This window comes from Vidua chalybeata, chromosome 5 (assembly GCF_026979565.1).
Source record: "Vidua chalybeata isolate OUT-0048 chromosome 5, bVidCha1 merged haplotype, whole genome shotgun sequence".
Taxonomy (NCBI): domain Eukaryota; kingdom Metazoa; phylum Chordata; class Aves; order Passeriformes; family Viduidae; genus Vidua; species Vidua chalybeata.
Window position 1 is genome coordinate 7,320,387 of NC_071534.1, and position 23,063 is coordinate 7,343,449.

The 23,063-nt window shown below is 42.6% G+C and overlaps 1 protein-coding gene across 1 annotated transcript in view; it reads right to left on the reverse strand.

Annotated features, from left to right (window-relative positions):
- VWF (von Willebrand factor) overlaps positions 1-23,063 on the reverse strand; it is a 120,040-nt gene that overhangs the window by 92,203 nt on the left and 4,774 nt on the right. Inside the window, exons 6-11 of the mRNA XM_053942494.1 lie at positions 17,198-17,322; positions 9,643-9,859; positions 7,452-7,574; positions 4,850-4,961; positions 3,017-3,063; positions 191-327 (exon numbers count right to left, since the gene is read on the reverse strand). Coding sequence (XP_053798469.1) covers positions 191-327; positions 3,017-3,063; positions 4,850-4,961; positions 7,452-7,574; positions 9,643-9,859; positions 17,198-17,322 — 761 coding nt within the window. The remainder of the gene's footprint in view (positions 1-190; positions 328-3,016; positions 3,064-4,849; positions 4,962-7,451; positions 7,575-9,642; positions 9,860-17,197; positions 17,323-23,063) is intronic.

Consider the following 23,063-nt stretch of genomic DNA (forward strand, 5'->3'; position numbering starts at 1 on the left):
GAATGGTCGTGAGGAGAAGCAAAACACTTATTAACTAAGGAGAAAGACTGCATATCTGTTATTTAAACTAATTATCTCATAGGGAAATTACTTCTGTTGGCCTGTGCCTCTGCAATTCATGTCATAGTCCTACAGCCCTGCCCCATCTCTGAAGAGCGTGCGCAGAAGCACCAGCCAAGGCTGCTGTTACCTGCACCGTCTCGATGATTACAGAGAAGGAATTTTCCACACAATCCTTGGCAAATAAGTACTGGCAAATCCCACTGAAGGTGAAATACTTGTTGTCAAAGCTTTTGAAATGGGACTGGCCGGTGACAGAGCATTCCCCTGGAAAAAGCAAAAAGCCATTAATCATCCCAGTGCCAGATTTAAGCAAAATCCTGCTCAGCCCCTACAAGCCTCTGAGGGGGAAGAGCAGCCCTGGTGGAACAGGTTGTACAAGGCCTGAGCTCCACACAGACCAGAAAGCACCAGCAAGATCCTTATCTCACTGTTTATTTCTGTAAGGCATTACCAGTAGTAACAGAGGAACACAGAATAAATCACAGTCAAGAGCTGAAATTTGTGCCTATGGAAAAGCCTGTATTCTTTTGTTGGGATGCCTTAAATACCAGTAAGTTATTTTAACATAAAATACCTTACGAGAATGAAGAGCTGGAAGATAATGTCTATGGGAGTCCTTCCAAGGGTAGAATTTATGTTGGACTTCACCCTGAACCATCATCTCAACTAACAGAAAGTTAAAAATAATTCTATAGCTACATGTACAATCCTCACAGAATAATGTGAAAGCCTGCTAGACCATCCTTCTACTAGAAAAAGAGCTATTTAAACATATCAATATTTGAAGGTGTTTCCTCATCCAGAACAAAATTCAAGTGCTGGGTCTACACTGGCCATCACCAGCCAAAGGTTGGAGAAAGGTTACAAGTTGGCAGGTGAACTCCATGAGTTACTCTCTCTTTGCTGCCTTTGAGTCCCACAGAAGATCTGTCTAATGAACATCATGTGGACATTTCCCTCTTCAGCATATTATTCAGTGTTTACTATCTTAAACCAGCTGGTGCTAAAGTACAGATCCTGAGGATTCCCAGCCTTGCACAGCTCTGATCGACCCTAACAGAAGTCCAGCACTTCATGGATCTTTGTCATCCCTTGGAGTTTGATTTTCAGGGCATTCTCTGCAACAAGGAAACGAGGACAGGTTTGAAGTACAGAGGACTGAGGGCTGCTATCTAAGACAAGTCCCAGCCTTTGGCATTGCTCCTGAAAGGGAATTTTCTTTTCTGTGGCCAAGTCTTTTCTTATGGGTCCCTCTGTCTACTCCATTTGATATAATGCATCCCATGAAATTTCCTGAAACCTTCTGCCTTGATAATTATTTCCTTTATGATATCAGCTTGAAAGCCTCTTGGTAGTGCCAGCCAGCTCCAGCTTTGGATTCATCTTATCACCAAATTTACAGCTGGGCAATTCACTCCCACAATAAAAGCAATATTTCATAAAAGCAATCTTTCCTGACCAAAAAAAAGTTGGCCAAAAGAAAAACAGAACTACCTAGAGTTTATACAAGTAACTATATAAATTTTCTGGACGCATGATTTTAGAAATATTTGTGGCAACTAACCAACAATGAAAATATGCTGCAATATTACTTCAAGTAGAGACAAACATCACAGGTAACAATATAAATTTGGCTACTCTGTGTGGCTTTGCTGCCCTCCTGTACTGTCCCAGTACAGCTTATAGTTTTTAGGAGGCACATGTACAACAGCTGCAGGTAGACAACATTCAGTCTTGGACAAGCCTAGCAGAAAGCTGATTCAGATATATTGTCAGAAGATACAAAAATAAGCTGCCTTTTTTTTTCATTTCTGCTCATTTGGGACAGCTTCCCAATTCAGAAAAAGGCTGCAATGCTATATTACTTCTTGCACAGAGCTGGATATCAACATCTGTTTGCAAGCCTCAATACCAGATTTATCTTCACTTCTATAATTACTATGAAGAAAATGTGGCCGGAGTTAAGGATAAAAATTTGGTCTTCACAGCCTAGAGAGCAAGGACATTAAAAGCTATAACATAAGGAAAAACTGAAGTTAGAAAAATGCCTATTTCTTGTTTGTAATCATGCTGCTGCCCATTAGCTAAAAGATGTAATGAATCAGCCTGGGCTGTGTGCTTGAGGCTGTATTTTAGACAGTGAGATTCTCTGCACTTGTAGAGATCCTTAATGAGCAAGCACAGGGGACAGCTCACTAAAAATGTCATCTCCATTTTGAGTATTTGCATACACCACCCTCATCCTCTTCTTTAAGTGCTGATACTTTGGGGGAAGTGCTCTTTTGGTCTAAAGCAGGATGAAACAGAGCATCGATGGGTCAGGCAAGTTTCATGTTACTAGAAAAAGACAGACATTTTGATAGAACACCTTAAGATTGTTGCAATTCCCCCAACTTGTGAGGGTTGCACAATCTCATCTCAACAAAAAATCACCAAGCCTCGAAATCTGCTGTTTTCCTGTCCAGCCATAACCCTAGTCTGCATCTGCAGAGCTGCCTCTCCAGTCTGCCAGCACCCATGGAAGGCAGGGCAGCCACTTTCTCCCTGGGGCTCTGGCTGCAACATGACCATGAGGGAATTGTCATGGTCAATAAGGTACAATGAGAAATTGTACCTGGTCAAAGAAAGCCAGGAGTGTTCCTCTACCTGCAAGCCAATCCTCTGAACATACAGACCCTTAAAATTGGCAAACTAAGTAATCAAAGCAGGAATTGGCCTTCCCACCAAACAGGATTTTTCGTTGCTACACATAAACCACACAGGGCAAGTCTGACTTGTCTCAGGAGAAGAACTTAAAAGTAGGATCCCAACTGGATTGTACAGGAGCAAGCAAGGAAAAACAAAGATTTGCTTTTTGAGGTAAAAAAAAAAAAAAAAAAAAAGTGGGGCATGAGTGGGAGGGGCATAGGCAAGGCTTATTTGTCAAAACCTGGAAAGAGTGAAGCCAACATACCTGGGCATTCTCCGTTGCTGCAAATCCACGTGCCACGTCGACAAATGCTAGGAAAGAGATAGCAGCAAGTTAAGCAAAAGTACATGAATATAAATCTTCTGTTGCACATTTTTCCCAAAAAACTGAAAACTGTCATCTGTCCCGGGGAAGTTAGATCAATCCCCAACATCGCTTCCATCTCCCACAACCTCATTTCTTAATGTATTCATCCCTTCTTCCCATCATTTGACAGCAGCTGCTGATAATATGAATGGGTATGGTTGCAGAACTCAAGGATTTCTGGTTTTCCCTGTCAAAGCTCTGTGTTTAATGGAGTTTTCAGCTATATTCCACTGATGTGGAATGGGTTCAATGCAGTTCTCAAGGTATATCTGTCAATACAACAGAATCACTGGGGAAAAAATGTTTGAAGGGACTTCTAGGAAAATAATTTACTACAATCCCCAACTCAGAGAAAGCAATGTCAAAGCTGGATCAGGTGGGTCAGGACCTTGCCCATTCAAGTTTAGAAATATCCAAGATGAGGCCCTACAGCCTCTCTGAGCAGCTGTTCCACTACAGCACTGGAGAAGGGAGAATTTTTCTTTGTGTCAAAACAGAATTTCCTTTGCAGCTTGTGTCCATTGCTTCACAACCTTTTGCTGTTTGCCTCTGGGGAAGAGTTTGGCCCCATCCTCTTCACAGCCCATCTTTAGGCAGTGAAAGTTGCCTCACTAGCCCTTAAACAAATATATTCCCCTTTACTTCTTCTTACATCAAACTCCCCTGCTGTGATTACCTCCAGTGTTTTCCACAGCCCTCTCTGCACTCCTTGTTTCAAGAGCCACTATGTTCTTCTCATTCCTTTAATTATCCCAGCCCTTGAAAACCATTTGTGGGGAGGCAGATTATTGAGGATGTTAAATGTAGAGTCAATGGAATTATGTTCTCCACAGCAGCATCAAGTTTGAATAATAGGAAGCAGTAACAAAACACAAGCAATAAAAAACCCAGCCTGTCAGGCTACACTCATCTCCCAAGAGCACTAAGGTTGAACAATGTGGCCAAGCTCAAAGCTGCAGAGTTCTGCGGGGAAAAAGATAAAATGCTGATATCATGGTTATGGCTTGTGTTCTGGGACACGTGGTGCAGGTCATGAAAAGCTTCTGATTAACAGGGATGATGCACAGACCACCTTTCTTCTGCAAGTCATGGCCTTCACTGAGTCCTCCTCCTTCTGTGCTCCAATTGGAAACTTCTGAGTAAAGAGTTGTCCAAACTCCTTACACAAATATGTCCACACCGAACACAAAACCAGATCAGGAATATGTGACTAACTCCTCTTCCTTTCTTTAAAGTGCTGGTTTTCCCCTCCAGTCTGGTACTCAGGGGTGAAAGAAAAATTGTGAGCCATGCTAGGAAGACTCATTAGTCCTGTAACAAGTTCCAAGGACATGCCTTTGGCTAATTCCTCTTGTAAAGAAATGGGGTTTAAAGGTTAAATACAAGTAGGAAGTCAAAACAAAGACGCCACCACTGACACTACCCAGACATGGGAACCTGCTGGTCTGTCTTATCCACAGGAAACAGGTAGTTCTCTGCTCTTTGAAGGAGTGTGACCTTCATGTTGTTCTATCAGATCAAATATCCCTTTAAAAACAGAGCTGATTTTGCCTTTGTGAACAGCTCACTTCTTGGAAGGGGCTGGGAATTCCAGTAAGAGAGCAAGTCCTTTGCCAGTGAAGGGGAAATTTTTTAAGGAAGAGAGATTTCTAGAAAGATAATGCAAAACAGTCACTGACCAGTGTGCAGTACATATCTACAGCAACCACACCAGAGCAGCACAGGGTTTACCATGAGTTGCAGTCCTGGGAGATGGTGAAGCCAGGAGGATAATGTTTTCCAGAGTGGATGCAGGAGCAGTCAGAGCTTTCAATGCAGTGTTCACCATCAAGGAGCAGCCCCTCTGGTTAGGTCAAGGTAGCATCAGACACCCATATCACACACACACACAGGGACAGAAACATAAATACGATTAGATTTTCTTGTTCTTCATATGCTTTGCCAAGACTTCATATGCATTATTATCCATACTTAATCACAGACAGCAATAAAAAGGAATGAGGTTTGCCAAAAAGCCTCACAGGGGCTGGTGTCTGCTTTCCTTCTGGTGTTGCCTCTCCTTCAGACCTGCTGAACAAAGCTTTCCTGGTGCTCCCAGAAAAGCTCTTTGCTTAGCACATCCTCAGGTCCAGAACACGTGTTGGGACATGGGCAATTTAAACACAGGGAGCACAAAGTTAGTAAGAGCTGGCCTGGGACTTGACTGTTGGAAAAACCATGAACTTCACTGGCTGCAGTAAAGGGTGTCCACACAGGTCTTGTATTTGGCATAAGAGAACCAAAGATGAGGCAAAGTGAGGAATGAAGAAACACATTTGGACACCATTTAAATCTAACAGAGACAGTCTGAGAGAAAAAAGCCACTTCTGAACTTCTGCAGAGACAAAAAGCAAAAGGGCCAACTTCCCAACTTGGGTCCAGCTGCTGAGGTTTCCATATTACACAACTATAATTACGTGTTCTATAGAGAGAGCTCTTTATCCTCCAAGGATAAACAGAGGCACAAAGGAGTTACAAGATTTTTCTAAGGTAGAAACTTGTCCTTGCTTCTATTGCTAGTTTATAGTGCTTACTATTCAATCCCTATATGGAGAGAGAGTTGATATTCCCCCATTTTCAAAAGAGCTGCTGTGGCAAAACATTTGTTTTCTTGAACACCACTCTGCCTTCTCTTTGAGGGACTCCTTCCAATTGCCTGCAGAGATTTTGTCTCTTTTCCCTGGCAGCAACACCCAGATATGTCTTCTTTCTCCTATTCTTCCCATAGAGCTGCCTAGAAAGATCTTGGCTGTAGAGAAAATCCTTCCAGTGAGAGAGAATCACCACAAGATCTGAGCATTTAAGAGTGCTGTGGCTCTCCAGAGAACACAAGAAAACAGAGTGCCTGCCTTTTTTCCTGGCAAGAGTAATTCCATTTACAGCAATTAATGTAATCATAAGGGGCATTTAACAGAGGGGAAAAAAGTAAAAAAGAAAGAAGACATTTGTCAAACATCCTTCAGATCTTGTTTGCCCTTGGAGCACTGGAGGGAAGCTAAGTGAAGGTAGAATCCTCATCAAAAATCCTTCTAGTCATCTGTCAGATCCTCCTGGTTTTCTATCAAACTCAAATCGAGGTTCTTCCTTTCTGGCTTTGCAACAAATAGCAGTAAAAGTTTTGAACTGCTGATTGTTATTCTCATGCCCTTTACCCTTTTTGTGGAGCTCCTGCTTCTCTGCTCCTCAGTTCCTCTCTCCTTAGACCTTTCCCAGAACAGACCAATGCATCTACCAAAGGAAAAGTACAGCAGGAGCCCTTGTGCAGCCAGTGGATTCATCTCCTTCAGCTTTCTCCAACACTTCCAGGACTGCACAAATACAGTAGCTGTATCCTTCACAACAAAATAATCTCCGGAGTCTGGTTACATCACCTGTCACCTTTGCAGGTCCTGCCACACTTCTGAACCTCCAGCAAGGAAGAGGCAGGCAGCTGAATGGGAAACTACCAAACTCTGAATGCAGTGACTCCTCAAATGAGGCTGGCATCGTCATTATTGCCTTGTTTTGGAAAGCAAAGCTCTGCAAACCTCCATCACACTTGACATCTTGTACAAGGCAGCACTAAACACCTCTGCGCATTCACAAAGCCCAGACAGGCTGAAATGCAGAGACAGTTGTATTCAAAACTAACAAAGCACCCAATAAACAAAATCAAACAAACAAACAAAAACAAACAAACAAACAAACAAGCAAAAACAGCTAGAAATGGAAGCATATGGAGCTTTAGAGCCAGGAATCAAGCTCTCCTCCTGCAGTTGTTTTAAGTACAACAGACAGAAGTAGAAAATTGGCATGGCTGGGCTGTTCCCTTTAATCAAATCAAATCTCCTGTATGGAAGATTCAATAATAAATTAAATTATTCACCTAAATCATGAAGACCTTTGAAATTTCAGTGCAAGCTCTACATGTACTGTTTTTCTGCAAGAAATTCCTTTCATGCATTCTCTGCTGTTTCTTCCCCTAACTGTATTTGCCTCTAACCCAAGCAATTCAGAAGGAGTACATCAAAGGCAAGCAGTGTCTCACCAAGAAATAAAGGCAATCTTGGAATATTAGTTGGTACTAATTTTCACAGTAACATTTACTTTTTAGTTGGCCCTGAAAAATGGCCCTTTCATGGAGTGAGCATACAGGCACTACAGAAACTGAATTATTCTAGGGCATGGTCCCAGAAAAAAGAAGTGTTTCTGATTTCAAGAAAATTTAAGGGAAGACACAGCTTTCCTTCTTCTAATAAAATAGGTAGCCTGATTGCCAAATGTTTCTCTGTAAATAACCTAGTAAATAAATTACCAGGGCAGCTGCAGCCATCAACACATTGTCCATGACAAACTTCATTGATATTCAGACTCTGGCAGGTTTTGGCACATGGGGATACACACTCCTTATATTCCATGCCAACTGGACATCTTGGCCCTGAAACAATTAAAACAAATTAGAAATGCAAATTCCTCAGTAACTCTTAAACCAACAAATCCCTTCATTATCAAGGGCTGAACCACAGAGACACAAAAAGTTATGTCAGCTTCCAAATGATTATTTCTTTTTTAGAAGCAGACATTTTAGAAATTTTAGACATTTTAGACATTTATTTAGACATTTTGGAAATATTTGATTTTCAATTTGCTGCAATATTGTCTGTCAGTAAATACTTGGAGGTTAAAGTCAATTTGTTTTCTAATGAATTGAATCTTAATAACTAAACCCAAGTGCATTAAGAATAATCAAACCCAGGAAGAAGTTGTGCAATACTATCTAAGCAATTTGGACAGACATGGTTGTTTTGCACCTTTAAACCATGCACTTACTCCACTCATTTGTGAAATTATCCTGTTTAGTGTTTCCAGGGAGAGCCAGGAGACAGTTAAAACTCTGAAATCCCATCCTCCTTCTTCCAGAGAACCACCAGCTCAGGATAACACCCATGCCTGGTATCTCCACTGCTGCCATTATCTAGGCCAGGCCATTATGCAAACACACTATTACAGGCATTCCTTCTCTTCAATGCATACACACAAGACTGCGGGGGCATGAAGTGGGAGGAAAAGGTTAGAGCCTGCCCTTTCCAAGCCAATCCTCTACTGAAGAGGTGGGAGGGTAACAAAGGAATGATCTTGCCCTGGGCTCAGGCACCAACTCACACTTGCACAGTATGCCCAGCACTAGAGCCCTTCCCACACAGCAGAGCATTCCATACTTCTATAATCATAATCATCATCATCTCCTGAGAAAGCACCATAGCACAGCTGAAAGGTGATAGAAAATTATGCTCCTTCTGTGGTAGTGCATTTCCCTCTTTCCTGACTCAGAAGAAAAAAACAAACTGCAGCTCATGAATTCAAGGGTTGGAAATGAGCTCCAAAGCTCCTGGTATCACAGAAAGGCTCATTTCACTTGTGGCTTTTAATCAGACTTACAAAGAGCCCCAGCAAAAATGGGTTCTCTGGCTCACACCCTGAGCAAGGAGATGAGCTTTAATAGATCCCTTTTATGTCCCAATGGAAAGGTAATAAATTACTGCTAGAACTCAGACTGTACAATCCCTAGAATAAGTGAATGGCAGCATCTTGCTGCCCTAACTATTGTGCCTTTATAACACTGAAGGCACCATTTTCTTCAGTGGCAAAGAGCAGAATATCTTTACCAGAGAACCAAGTGTTGTCGGTACAAATCAAACAGTTTATCCCATTAAGTCAATTTACACAAACATCCCAAGGAAAATGGCCTTTCTCATAACAAAAAAAAACATGAGAAAAATCACTGAGAACATTATATTAGTGGATTTTTAAAAATTATTTTATTGAATGCTTTGTATTAAACCACTGTTCTCAGCACTAGGTGCAAACGTGACTTTTCCTCTATAAATAAAATCAATCCATCTCAGTCAGTCTATGCACTTCCTTGTTGCAAAACCTCAGCACAGACGCAGTCAGGACCTCTGAACTTAGCAGAATTGGGCTAATAAAGGCAGCAGTTCAAGATGCAATCAGGATCTCTAACCTAGACAAAAATTAGATTAGAAAAGGCAACATCTCAATTTCAAGGTAATTGATTCAAGCAAATAAAGGGTGAAACAATTGTCTTTATGCAAAAACGTTAGAGAGCATTTCAGAAAGATGCTGACTTAAAAATACAGCCTGGAAAATGTCTTACATCTGAACCATCTGTAAAATAGCACCAAAACATCCTAGTCTATACCTTTGTGTATCAAATAAGCCTTCACTGACTGTGTACACTGTGGTGGGACAGGTAACAGCTCAGGATCTTTTTTATAAATGGTTCAAACAATACTGCCTTGGGGACAAGAACTTCCAGAAAAGGTGAGTGATGGAGAGCTGAAAGGGGGAGTGAGCAAAGGCACTTCCTATAAATGAACCAACCTCCTAAAAAAGCACCAGCTGCTTTTAACTGTGGGACAAAAATCTGCAAGACAGGCACGATCCTACTGGGGATGAGCAGCCTAGGAATAAATCTGCCAGCTTACTGCACGAGCTCTCTTCAGGCCACCCCTCCAAAATGACTCCTTCGTGAGCGCAGCTCCTGGCATACTCCAGTAAGGCAGGGCAGTGACAGTCCATGCCCTGGGGACAGGCACAGATGTCCCTTTCACAGAGGCTGATGTACGGCTCAGGATCCACTCGATGGTGGCACCGGGAGAAGGTCAGCGATGTGCTCAGCAGCTGGCAGGTCTCCAGGACACCCTGCACGAGAAGTGAGAGGCAAAGGGACAGAGAGAGAGAAAAGGAGACAAAATTACTTCCTATAGTCTCAGGAAGACAAGGGAAAACTCAGCTTTTCCAAGCATACCATCACCACTGTTGTTAGCAACATCACAGCTCTTATTGAACACCACCATACAGTTAATAATAGTCAAGAGCCAAGAGTGAGCTCTGCCCATTTATTCACTACATGCACAGATACATTAATATACTGATTGTTGTAGAATGGAGTATCACATAAGGGATGTTTCACACAGAAACACGTCCATCAGTCAGCAAAAGGATGGAGGCATTCTACTTCTTTTGTCTTCCCAGAAAAGAACTGGATGGTGCCTGGATTCCCAGGAAGGTGCACACAGTAACAGAAAGGAACTAAGGTAGGTAGGAAGAAAAACAACCAGCCAATCTTTTGGATAACAGGCGACCAGAGCGGGTGTCAGAGGGAAAGATTGAGTCTGACTGAAATCTCAGGAATGAAATTTGTTTTCCACTTCTGGCCACACGTTCCCATCACTCCCGCTGGCTTGTCCAAAGCACAACAGGTCAATTTAGCTCGGATAAATAGGAGAACAATAACCCAGGGAAGACAAGCAATTTGTTCTGCTCTTCTCCCGAGTTAAATCAGTGTGGTGAGAGCCAGCATGAGGGGAGGACAGCACAGGGAGATGGGAGGAGGTATCCAGACCTCTTCTTTCAGAAAGCAAAAACGTAAGAAGAAACTTAACTTATTTCTTTATTACATATGTGAAACAAAACCTAAGAAAAACTTAAGAGTATGATTAAATTCTCCAGGGAAGGCTCCCAGATAAACTCTTATGTGCACATTATGTCACAGTTCAATGAGTCTGAGGTCCTCAGCACAACTTTCTGAAAGGATGGCACTGCGTTTAGCTAAGTGAAAAAACAATTTCCTGATACAACCCCAGCACAACAAAGAGTTGGAACATAACTTTCTTCTACTTATTTGTCAGTGTTTTATGTAAGCAAATGGAAACCATGGTGTATTTTGTAGGTGTTATACTCAGTGGTTAGAGGGGATGGCATATTCTTCATAGTGGTTCACAGTTACAATTCATTACTTCTAGATAACTTTACATATACCTGAGGTGACAGCACATGCAAGCTGCTGTCACCTCCTTATATGTAAAAATAATAATAATAATAATAATAATAATAATAATAATAATAATAATAATAATAATAATAATAATAATAATAAAGCACCTCGTTTTCTCATTTTCTGGGAGATTAAAAACGGAGATCAAAAAAAACCCCACAGGAAAAAAAATCAAGATGTCTTCTCTGAATGGCAGCTATGGTGCCTGTTTAGGAAAACTGCTGAGTAGAAAATACCTTTTTATTTTGTCTAAAGGTTGTTTTGTTCAGGTGATCCACTCAAGCTAGTACATGCCTGAGACAAGACAGAATTTCTTGCTTATGAAAACAAACCAACCAGAAATGTCTACTCCATTGTGAATGTGTTCCAAGTTTAGCAAAGGGCTCAGGGAACAACCACATGTGCAAAGAGGTTTTGAGCTTTCTGAGAAAGGACTCAGGGAACTTAAAACAGTGCTAACTGAGAGCTGGACATGGTGAAAATCAGAAATTCAGCTCCAGCCTGAATAGTTCTGATCCTCAGACAGCACCCACCATGCTGAACCAGATGGGAAAATAAAAAAGACACTAGAAGGGGGGGGAGCAGGAACTACATAAATGGTGGTTGGTGCTGCTCTAAGACTCACAGAAGTACAAAAAAGCTGAAAAGGTGCCCTAAGGGTGGGAGTAACAACAACAGAAGCAGCCAAGAAAGCTATTAAAGCAGGGCTTGGAGATGAAACTGATAAAACCAAAAGTGAGCTCAGAGCCAGTCAGAGGATGAGCAGTACAGCAACTCCTGGATCAAAGCCTTGATCCAGATAGTATCAAGTACAGCAGAAAACCAGTATATGCAACAATCATGTTTAGGGGCTGAGCGAATGAAGTTTCTTAAGGTAATAGCCTGTTAATACAACTCAAACAGCAAAACTCGGACTGTATATTCCACTAAAAGGAACACTTTAGATGGGAAAGTGACTTAAAAAACAAAGGAAGTTACATACCAAAAAAATTAACCCATTTTTATTTTCCTGTAGTTCTTTGGTCTTGGATTTGTTCACTAACAGCATAGCTAAAGGCTGAGCTCCAGATGATTATCTAGAAACCAAGTGATACACATTGAAAAGCAACAAACAGTTTGTTTTCTCTGTGTAAAGGTTTTCTTGCCATTCAAATTTCATCAGATTTTCCAGTGACTTTAGGAAAAAAGTTATAGCTGAAATCTTCCCATCTCTCAGACATATCTCAATTATCATGACAAATTAGCTGAAGTATGGGTAAATCTAAATAGATGCAAAACCAAGAAATTTTACCATGAGGGCAGCCAAAGAGAGGGTGTGGAACTACCACCCTTGGAGATATTCAAAATGTGAGTGGACAAGGACCTGAGCAGCCTGACCTAGGATGGTCCTGTTGGAAGCAGGGAATTGGACTCAATGACCCCTTCTAACTCTAACCATTCTGCAAACTATTTTTATTTTCATTCCTCCCTTTCTTTAAAACTCACTGGTCAGGCTGGACTAAGAGATCCTTACTCTTTCGTTTAGAGGACAGTGGTGAATATTAGATATTTGGCAGCCTTAGTCACTGCTGTAAACATTCCTGCTCATGGAAGCTTCTCCACACAAAGAAATAGTTAAACCCAACAGATTGGGGAGTGAAGCCTCAGGCTGAAACAGTGCTTAGGGTAAAGGTGGCTGCAGGATTAAAATTAGCAGGACTGACTGCAGTATCTGAAATGCAGGTGAAGGTTGTAAAATTTCTCCCTTCCCTTCTGCACTAGTCCTATTTTAAATGTTTCTTTAAATAGGTTGGCGGGGTCCTGGCACTGGCAACCCTCAGCAACCACAAAACTTGCTGACCTTCCTTCTGCCTCAGGCCCACCACACAGAGCTGGAGGTGGAATTTCGTACATTCTTCCCATTTCTGTGGCATTTCCTTCTGCTGCTGCATGAACTCCATTTGTCCATGGCTCAACAATTACCATTAAAGAGAGAGAACCTAACAAATAACAGAAGAAACCAAAGACACTCTCGTTCCCTTGAATTTAAACCCAGTGGTGTGCAGATACACATATGGATTTTCCAGAACACTCAGGAAGGGTATATTTTGGTGCCATTAACTGGGTATAGTTTTTCAGAAAATATATTTCATGGAGAAAGATTTAGCCACCCACCTTTTCAAATTAAAAGTATCCAAACCCAGTATGTTTAATACACCAAACACTGGCTGTATGTTTTAGCAGACTAGGTAACAACTGAAAGAAATCACTTCCCTTGAATGCTGATTAATCTGATAAAAAAAAAAAGATATTTTAGATATAGCAGGCCTCATTTTCACCCATGTAATATATTATTATATTATATAGAATGATTTGGGTTGGAGGACATTAGAGAGCCTCTAGTCCAATCCCCTGCCATGGGCAGGAATACCTTCCACTAGGGCAAGTTGCTGCACCTAACCTGGTCTTGAACACATCCAGGGACAGGGCTGGACCCCAACCATGATGAATTATGGTCCAAAGCTAAAATTTCTACTTGTTTTCAGATCTGGGAATGACTGCTATTTCTTTATTACATATGGAAGTATTTAATAGGATAGTGGGGGAACTGTTCCTTACCAACTGCAGTAAGAGCTGAATTTCAGCAAAAGCAGAAATTAGCTGAATTTTAATTTCACTAATTTTCACATCTAACGTACTATAGGTATAATTTCCTAATAAGAGAAGAAAAAAGGAAATAATACAGTGACCTCTGGCCACCACACATCATTTCTATTAGAAGTGAAATCTACAAAATAAAGGTAACGAATAAGAACACAGTAGTCAGTTGCAATACTTTAAACCATACACATTTTTGTTTTCAAGGCTGCCTCGTTGCCTTCCTTTTCCAGATCACCCATTTATACTTTCAAATCCATGTTTCCCATGCTGTTGGTCATCTTAGAGCCTGTTAAATTGCAGTACTTTGTTGAACAGCCTAAACCAGTGAAAAAAAGGATCAGACAATGCAGTGAGGCTCCTTTTGGGAAACTAAACATCAGCTGGCAGGGCATGGTAGGAAGGCTTTCTTCCTCCCTCCAACACTGCCCAGTTTGGAGTGCTCTCTGGATCCTGAGGCAAGGCAGCTAATCACACTAAGTGTGTGTGTGTTTTAGAGGTGGAGGGCAGGGAAAGGCCCTGGCAACAGTGGGGTAAGAGTGGGAGCTGGTTCAAGACTTTTCAGCTGACACACAGAGCCATTAAACAAGACAGAAAGTTCAAAAAAAATATTTTTCAACATTTGTTAGGATTTAAAGATAAAGGGACAGCAGGGCTTTCTGATTCCACTGCGTAGAATCATACAGTGGTTTGAGTTGGAAGGGATCTTAAGGATCATCTCATTCCAACCCCCCTGCTATGGGCAGGGACACTTTCCACTATCCCACATTACCCAGAGCCCCATCCAAGCTGGCCTTGGGCACTTCCAGGGATGGGGCAGCCACAGCTCCTCTGGGCAACCTGTGCCAGGGCCCAACCATTCTCATAGCAAAGAATTTCTCTCCTTAATATCCAATCTAAATCTGCTCTCTGTCATTGTGAAGCCATTTCCCCTCATCCTGTCATTACAATTCCTGCTGAAAGAAGCCAGAAGCCATCTCTCCCAAGGATGCTGTTGGCCAGGGAGGGGGGGGGCAGATAGAGAGGGTAAAGAAAACCACAGACCTACCCAGTGTGGGGGCACTGGGGTGGGAGGAGTGCCTTGAAGCAGAGCTGTTGTTTCCCTCACCTAACAGCTGACTGCCTGGCAGGGAGGGAGGCTGGGAGACCAAGGAGATTTACATTCCTGAAGCTGAGGCAAGCAAACAAAGCACACTATTAAAAAGCCCTACATTCTTCAGCAGACACTTGTTTGGTCAGAGTTCTGTTAATAGTGCTGTGTTTATTCTTGCACAGTGAATAAATTAATGCAGTGTTAAATGCTGTGAGCTTATGAACTCACATCAGAGAATATAATTTCATTCAGTCTGTGGGAAAGAAAATTTTATCAACAAAGCATCAATATTTAACAGCATCTGTATAAAATCCAAATTAGTTGTACGTGACCCTACAGACTGGATTCCACCCTGTATGCCACTCCCCAGCTGCAATGTTGACACTTTCTAAACTCGCCTGAACAGATAAAATTCCAGGGACAACAACCAGTCACAAGAACTACCCTTTCTCTAGAGCTGTAACCAGGTTTAAAAAATCATAAGATGGTTTGGGTTGGAAGGGACCTTAAAGATTACATAGCTCCACACCTCTGCCATGGGCAGGGACACCTTCCACTAGCCCAGGTTGCCCAGAGCCCCATCCAACCTGGCCTTGGACACTGCCAGGGATGGAGCAGCCACAGCTTCTCTGGGAAACCTGTGTCAGGGCCTCACCATCCTCATAGGGAACAATTTCTTCCCAATATCCAATCTAACCCTGCTCTCTGTCAGTGTGAAGCCATTCCCCCTTGTCCTGTCACTCCTGACCCTTGTCCAGAGTCTCTCTCCATCTTTCCTGTGGGCTCCCTTCAGGCACCTTCCCTGCAAGGCCACAATGAGGTCACCCCAAACCCTTCTCTTCTCCAGTCTGAACAATCCCAGTTCCCTTAGCCTTTCCTCCCAGCAGAGCTGCTCCATCCCTCTGATCCCCTTGGTGTCCCTGCTCTGGCCTGGCTCCAGCAGCTCCCTGTCCTGTTGAGCAACCCAGTCCCTAAAAAAGCCTAAGCCAGGTTGGAACTCTCATGCTTTGGTGCTTGGCACAACACATCTTTACTCAAGTCAGGTGTTCAGTCTGCCCCAGCCATGACAGAAACACCCCCCACACACCACCTCTGCCCAAGCAAGAAACATCAGCTGGAGATTTCCAACGTGAAATCACTGCTATAATTCCTCAGCCAGTTTTGCAGGTAGTGAGGCTGAACTGCTGAGCATGAACATCCTTCACTGAATTTCACAACACATCTGAAGCATCCCCATCCAACATCTTAATGGAAGTATAAAGAGTCAGAACTCTGCAACTTGTCCAACTCTTAGTTAGCCTTTCCCAGGGAGCTAAGAAACCAGCATCCAGGTTAGCTGGAGAGTAGATATATTCCAGGAAGTGCTACTACTCTTGAGAAGCTATTTGTGTCTAGTTTAGCAAATACCTGTCTACAGGACTTGAATAGTGAGAAACTAACAACTACATTTCAGCCTCAGTCACTCTGGTATAAATCTAAACCTGGCACCCAGGAAATCATTCTGATTTACAAGAGAGTACATGGAATCAGTTGTAACCCCTCAAGGGATGAAGGCTCAATTTACCACGACAGTCATAACCTGTTAACATCACATGCTTCAGTAAATATTCAAAGCTACTTTCTTCCCTGAGCTGGTGACCATCTGCCTGCATCCACACTCTGTCTAAGGGAAACAGGAAACTTGTTTGTACTTATAAAAGACAAGAAGAAAAAGGTTGATGCAGCAGAGGGGGTCGCAGAGTTGGCCAAGGCAAACAGTTCTGTGTTTCTTCACTAAATCAGCACTACTATCTGTACACGTAGCTGAAGGAACTTCCTCCTGGGAAGGAAAATAGCCTGGTGACACAGGGTTTTTGGAATACCAACAGAAAACATCTCCTCTGTCAAAAACAGCCTGGCTGGAGCATCTCCCTCCTCTGCTGATTCCCAAGTATATAAACTGCAATAAATTCACAAATACCATTGGGGAGGCAGTGCCCACAGAGGCTTCAGAACTGATGCTTCCCTGTTGGGGAATCAGAAAGGGAATTAACTAATTCCTCATTCTGCAAGAATCACTGAAACACACCTTTCCCAAGTAACATCATCATTTCTTTGGCAGTAATTCACACTTCAGCCTCAAACGAGCTGATGTTCCCTTTGTCTGTTTAATGGTTGGGGTGGGGGGAAGAGGAAGATGGTTATAGGTAGGTAGGTAGATAGATAACAATCCAATTTAGGTTGGATATCAGAAAAGGTTCTTCCCCCAGGGGGTGCTGGAGGACTGAACAGGCTCCCCAGGGAATAGTAGGGTAGCCCCAGGGGTAGAATTTTGGAGCTGTCCTGTACAGGGCCAGGAGTTGGACTAAGTGATCTTTGTGGATCCCTTCCAAATCAGAATAGTCTGTGATTTCTGTTCTTCTGCCAAAGGGCAGGCAAGTTGCCTTTCAGGTAGGGGAGGACTGAAACCAGAATGGCATCTTGCAGCACCAACCTTCTCTGCCATATCAGATGAAATGTTGCAGGTGTTGCTTGGAGTCTGCACTCTCTTGCAGTGCTTGTTTTCACTGTGCAAAGCCCAGGAGTTGGCAAAATCGTAACTGTTCCCCACCAGGGTCCCTGGGAATGAAGAAGAGGAGAAGCAACACGGCTGTTTGAGGGGTTTTAGCAACAGGTGGGCATTATTGGTGATAGTCTGCCAAAAGCTCTCTTTAAAAATATAAACTGTTGTATCAAATGGATTTTTATTCCAAACAGATTGACTGTAGGAAAGCCACTATCAGTGATATGGATTTTGTTCTGCTAAGGTCGTCTCTACATTCAAGGACAGACTAAAGCCTGCAGAAAGCAGCTCCCACCTCCTTCATGCCTGCATGAACATGGTAGGAGTTGCTGCTGGTCAGCTACGATCTGCAGGAGCCAAAGCATGCCTGCACATCTTCTTACCACTTAAAAGTTGTCAATAAAACACAAAACATATTAGAGAGACAAACAAACCCATCTGCTTTCCCTAATTGAAGAAAGCATTAGCACTCTTGATCCTAGCTAGCCTTGATTTTTCTCCTGTCCAAAACTAAATCTTGTGTGCAAAGAAGCTTAATATGCACCATCATGGTTTGGGCCCATCCTCTTCCTGGGTAAGATGTCCTGAAACATGCTTCTCTGTCCCAGGACAAGCAGCTCCTGGCCCAGGCTTACCAAAATTTGCATCAATTTTGCATTAAAGCAAAGCTGAACGAGTTTGTATGGCTGTGACTTCCCAGGAGATGCAAACCACCTCTCTGCTGCTCTTGCTCCATCCTTCTGAGAAGGGGGATCCTCCCAGAGAGGGAATGTTTCCTCCACCCTCTTTTGCCACCCATGGCCTTGCTAGTTCCAGGACTATCTCTGGCTTCCTAGTGTGGGTACCTGCTACTAAAAAAATCTGTGACCCTTTTTTTTGTATTTTTTTTAATTTTTTTATATTTTTTTTTTTACTTTTTAAAAAAAAAATTTTAAACCCCATTGTGATGCCTGTGAGAATATCAATTGCCAGTGTTAATGCATTGCCTGTGAGAATATCAATTGCCAGTGTTAATGCATTCTCAAGACCTTATGCAGAGGATATATTGAAATACAAGCCTGGCTGTATCTGAAAACCAAAAGAAATGAAAAGAAATTCTTCCCAAATATACCTATAGACTATTTAATAATATATACATGTATAGATAATAAAGATTCCATTGAGCTCCCTGTTTAGTACTAATACAAGGAATATATAGACCACTAAAACTCTTCCTAAACTATGGAGTAGTCATGAAAACTGCACTGAGAATGCTAAGGCAGAGGTATTAAGACCTGGAGACTTTTTTGTAAACTAGAAATTAGGGGCTTTTAAAGGTAGCATGTATCAGGCCCACAGCACATAGCAAAGGACTCCCAGGGAAAGGGGATAAAAGAAAATTTTCATCTATGCAGACAGGACTCAGAAGAAGAAAAGAAATGCAGCAACAAGAAGAACACAACCCTTTAGCTTACCACATATTATAAACATTAAAGCAGCAATGCAAGCCAGCCTGAGGAGAAGCAAGGTGCCAGATTCCCTTTTGTTTGCAGTAAGGCAGCCTTTCCCTAGCAGGTGTGTAAACAGGAGCTGGGCTCTGCTCTGAAGCCATGTTTCTCCAGCCCGGGATGCACATCCATGCCAGAATTCCAGCTGGTAGCTACCCCTGGGGCTCCCTCACCCACAGGCTAAGGTTTGAAGGTCAGGACAACTGTTGGCCCTAAAATACTGGTCACTTGTTTTTTCATTTCTCTCCTTCCATTATTTTTTTTTCTTCTGCAGTGCTTGTAAATTTATACCTCTTATGCAGTTCTTTTACGCAACATTTGCACTGTGTGGTTTTAAGTCTTTGTTTGCTGCATTCTATGAGTCACACTTCAAGTGAAGGGTCTGGAGAGCCAGTCATGTGAGGAACAGCTGAGGGGCTCAGCCTGGAGAAAAGGAGGCTCAGGGGGGACTTTCTGGCTCTGCACAATTCCCTGACAGGAGGGTGCAGGCAAGTGAGAATCAGGCTCTTCCCTTACTCCCAGGGAACAAAGGACAGGATGAGAAGAAATGGCCTCAAGCTGCACCAGGGGAGGTTCAGGTTGGACACCAGGAAGAATTTCTTCATTGAGAGGATTGTCAAACATTGGAACAGGCTGCTGAGCAGGGTGGTGGAGTCACCACCCCTGTAAGTGCTCAAGAAATGACTGGACGTGACACTCAGCGTTCTGGTTTAGTTGACAAGGTGGTGATCTCTAAAAAGTTGGAGTCAATAATCCTGGATGTCTTTTCCAACCTAAATACTTCACTTATTTGATGAAGATTCAGGAAGAAAAATGGGGAGAGACAAATATCCCTAACACATCTGACTGCTCTGGGTAGAGGGGAGAGAAGCTGCCAACATCCCTGGCCTTTCCCACCTGACACCTCCATTTCCTTCTGCTGAACAACTTGAGAAGGGAGAAGAGGAAAGGCAATGGAAGGGACAACACAACAGCCTAAAAACTAATCTGGGGTTTAAGTGGGCAGGTATGCTGTCAACATAAACCACACAGTGGGACTGCTCTCATCTCTTGCAGAGCAGAGTTTTGTTTTGCCTTCTGTCCTTTCTGTGGTCACCTCTTCTTTCTGGAAGCACCCAAGAATCTGCAGAAGCAACAAAACAACTCCCTCATAGGGCTCATCAGAGCCCTACACCCAGAAGGCCTCCATGCAGCCTGGGTGGACTTTGGCTAAAACACTGGTTTTGCCTAAGACTTGCAGGAAATGTGTGGAAAACAGAAGTTGTCACAAAATGTAATGAAAACAAAGGATTTGGACAGAAGTGCTTGAAGAAGGGACGATCAGATGCGTGATATGGACCACAGTACGGAACCCAGCAGGTAAACTGGCTCCTCAAAAGCGAGACCCCCAGGCAGCCAGCTAGGGTGGAATCTCCTTGTAGCATGCAAGATGGGTTCAGGAGGCAGATATTAAAGGACAACATGAATCCCACCTGCTGCTAACACCCCAGACACATCATGACATCTGTGACCTTGCAGAGGTCTTTGAGGAGAGGGCCACTCCCCCACTACCTGAGCAGCCTCCAGGGGTGGAGGGTCTCCAGGGGTGTTCTGCTGGACTATGCCTTTAGTGCTTCAATTGCTGCCCTCACATCTGTCTCCCTTCAGAACAATTTTCAGATTGGTGATGGCCACTCTTCACAGCAAAATCCTTGTTCACTATGATTATCTGAGCCTCCAATCAACAGTTCTTTCAGAAATCTGAAACTGGCACTAGCTTGTTTACTTTGACACTGATGGTCAGGCAAGCAAAGCATCAGGAAAAACCACCTCATGCTCTGGGAATGGAGTGGGAAGCAGGAACCCAGGAACCCTGACCTCCTTCCCTGGACCTCCTGTAGATTTTCCAAATGGCCACAGGCCCATCAGATAACTCTCTCTGGCTCTGTTAACTCATCTATAAAAATAAATGCAGAAATTTGGTCAAGACACTATAGTCCTGTGTGTCTTAATTGGTAAATGGAGTCTCAGTCAGTAAATAACCAACTTTCACATGTTGGTTATTTATCAAGCAATGGAGAGGCGGGGCGGGGGGCGGGGGGGAGGTGAGGGTGATTTTTTTTGTTTGTTGTTTTGGGGACTTTTTTTACATAGGTTTACATTATTCCAGACCGGCAAAACTATTGGTAAGGCTGCCCAAAAATTGATTCATAGTTTGCATCAAATTAATGATATGAAATAGCAAAGTCACAGGCTGCAAAATCTTTCCTGCCCTCTCCAGTTCAATTAATGTAAAATCGGTACTATCGAACAGGAGAGGGAAAGAACCCCCTCCAGAACTCTACAGCCTAGTGATGCAGCCACACTCCTCACAACAGAAAGATCTACCTTCAATCCCAGATCCTGAATAAAGCACATGGGCTGAAGGTGGTCAAATAGGTATCTGAGCATCTAGAAAGAACTCAGCTTCATGTTTCTGGTATGAGCAAAGGCTGTCAACCAGTTAGAAGTGCATGTTGAGGTCAGAAAGCAGAGCCTAATCAACTGGCAAGTCTTAGAAGCCTTCACAGAATGGCAATAAAGGACCAGACCTTATCTGTCAAGAAAGAGAGGAAACCCTTCATTAGGGTCTAGGAGAAAAACAAACAGACAAAAGACTAAACAAAAACCCTAGAAAGCTTCTGAGACATTTCATTTTATATTTTAGTTATGCTTAAAGTGTGAGAACAAACTCTCAAGTTTTAGCTCGGTTTTGCTTCCAATAAACAAGCAAGTCCATAGAATAAAATCAATGTTGTTTGTCAGTCTGGACAGGACATGAGCACTTCTCCACAGGATGAGCTATTGCAGGAACCATGTCAATGGCAGTCAATGGCACCCCAGCCTGTCTGAAGGGCAGTGGGTCTGCAACTTTGGGAAAAGGTTCTTCCCCCATAGGGTGGTGGGGCACTGAACAGGCTCCCCTGGGAAATCATCACAGCCCCAAGGCTGCCAGAGCTCAAGATGCATTTGGACAACATAGTGGGATTGTTGGGGTGTCCTGTGCAGGGCCAGGACTTGCTGATCCTTTCAACTTGCTGGGTCCCTTTCAACTCAGGATATTCTATGAACTCCAAAACCTACTGGAGAGACTTTTTTGGGGGGTTCAAGAACTAACACCTAAGGCCTTCAAAGCTCAGTCACACCAGTGTTAATTTACCAGGGTAATTTTTGTTCTCATCATTCAGAGCTCCAGACCTCAACAGCTGAGCATCCAAAGTGTACACAGAAACAATGTGTGTTATTCTCTCATCAGATTTTCATCAGTCTCCACTTCCACACTAAAAACACAGCAAGGAGTCATAAGAGCATCATGATAACAGCACGTTTAAATAGATTATAGAACAGATATATAAATATATCAAGAGAAAAGAAAAGCAATTACAGCGTTCATTAAGTTTTAAACACCCTTCTGTTCATGCCTCCTTTATTTACTTGCTGTAAGTGGTAATATCCACTTACAGAACAGGTGCTTTGCCTCTTCTTTCACCACCACCCTAAAAACAATTCAGATGTAATCAATGAAGTTCTATATTATATTCCACTTTCTTAAGGGAAAAATCAGATTAACTGTGTTCTTAAACCACAATACTTTCTTTCCCTAAAATATGGAAAAATCATATTTTCATTTGTTTCCACTGCATGTTATTCTGAAGCTCAAAGATCTTAACGCATCTCTTACCAACAAAAATCCATCCCAGAAATGTGATTTATTAGAACTGAGGCCTCAATTTGATAAATTCCAGGTTTTAACAGGAAGCAATGGACACACCAACAGGACAGTTCAGCCTGCTGGCAACCTTAAGGCAACCCTTCACTGTTGTCAGATCACTAAGTCCTTACACCAAGCTCACCTTCCTTGGATAGGCTGACCTTCAGGAGATCTAATCAGCCTGAAAGGAGAACAACTCTTGATCCTTTCAGTGAAAGGAAAAGGGTAAAATGCTTCACAGGCTCCCAAGAGGCTGCCTACTTTCTCTGTTTAAAAAAATATTACCTCTCCCAGCTGTTTGTGTTGCCCCCCACCTGGAAGCTAGATTCAACAGTATATTAAAAAGCAAACAAAAAAGAAGTGATCTGAATTATTCCATAACTGATTTACTTGCAGCAAGTTAAAAAATGCTCCACTGAACCAGCAGAGCTGCCAAGGAGACAAACAGTGCGTGGGTGTAGTGACGTCCCTCACTGATACAACAAATTCAAACATAATTCAGTCTAATTCCTTCTAAATTAGTTTAAATGAAAGGTCTTTTGTATTACTGGAAAAACTGGCAGAATTTCTGACACAGTTC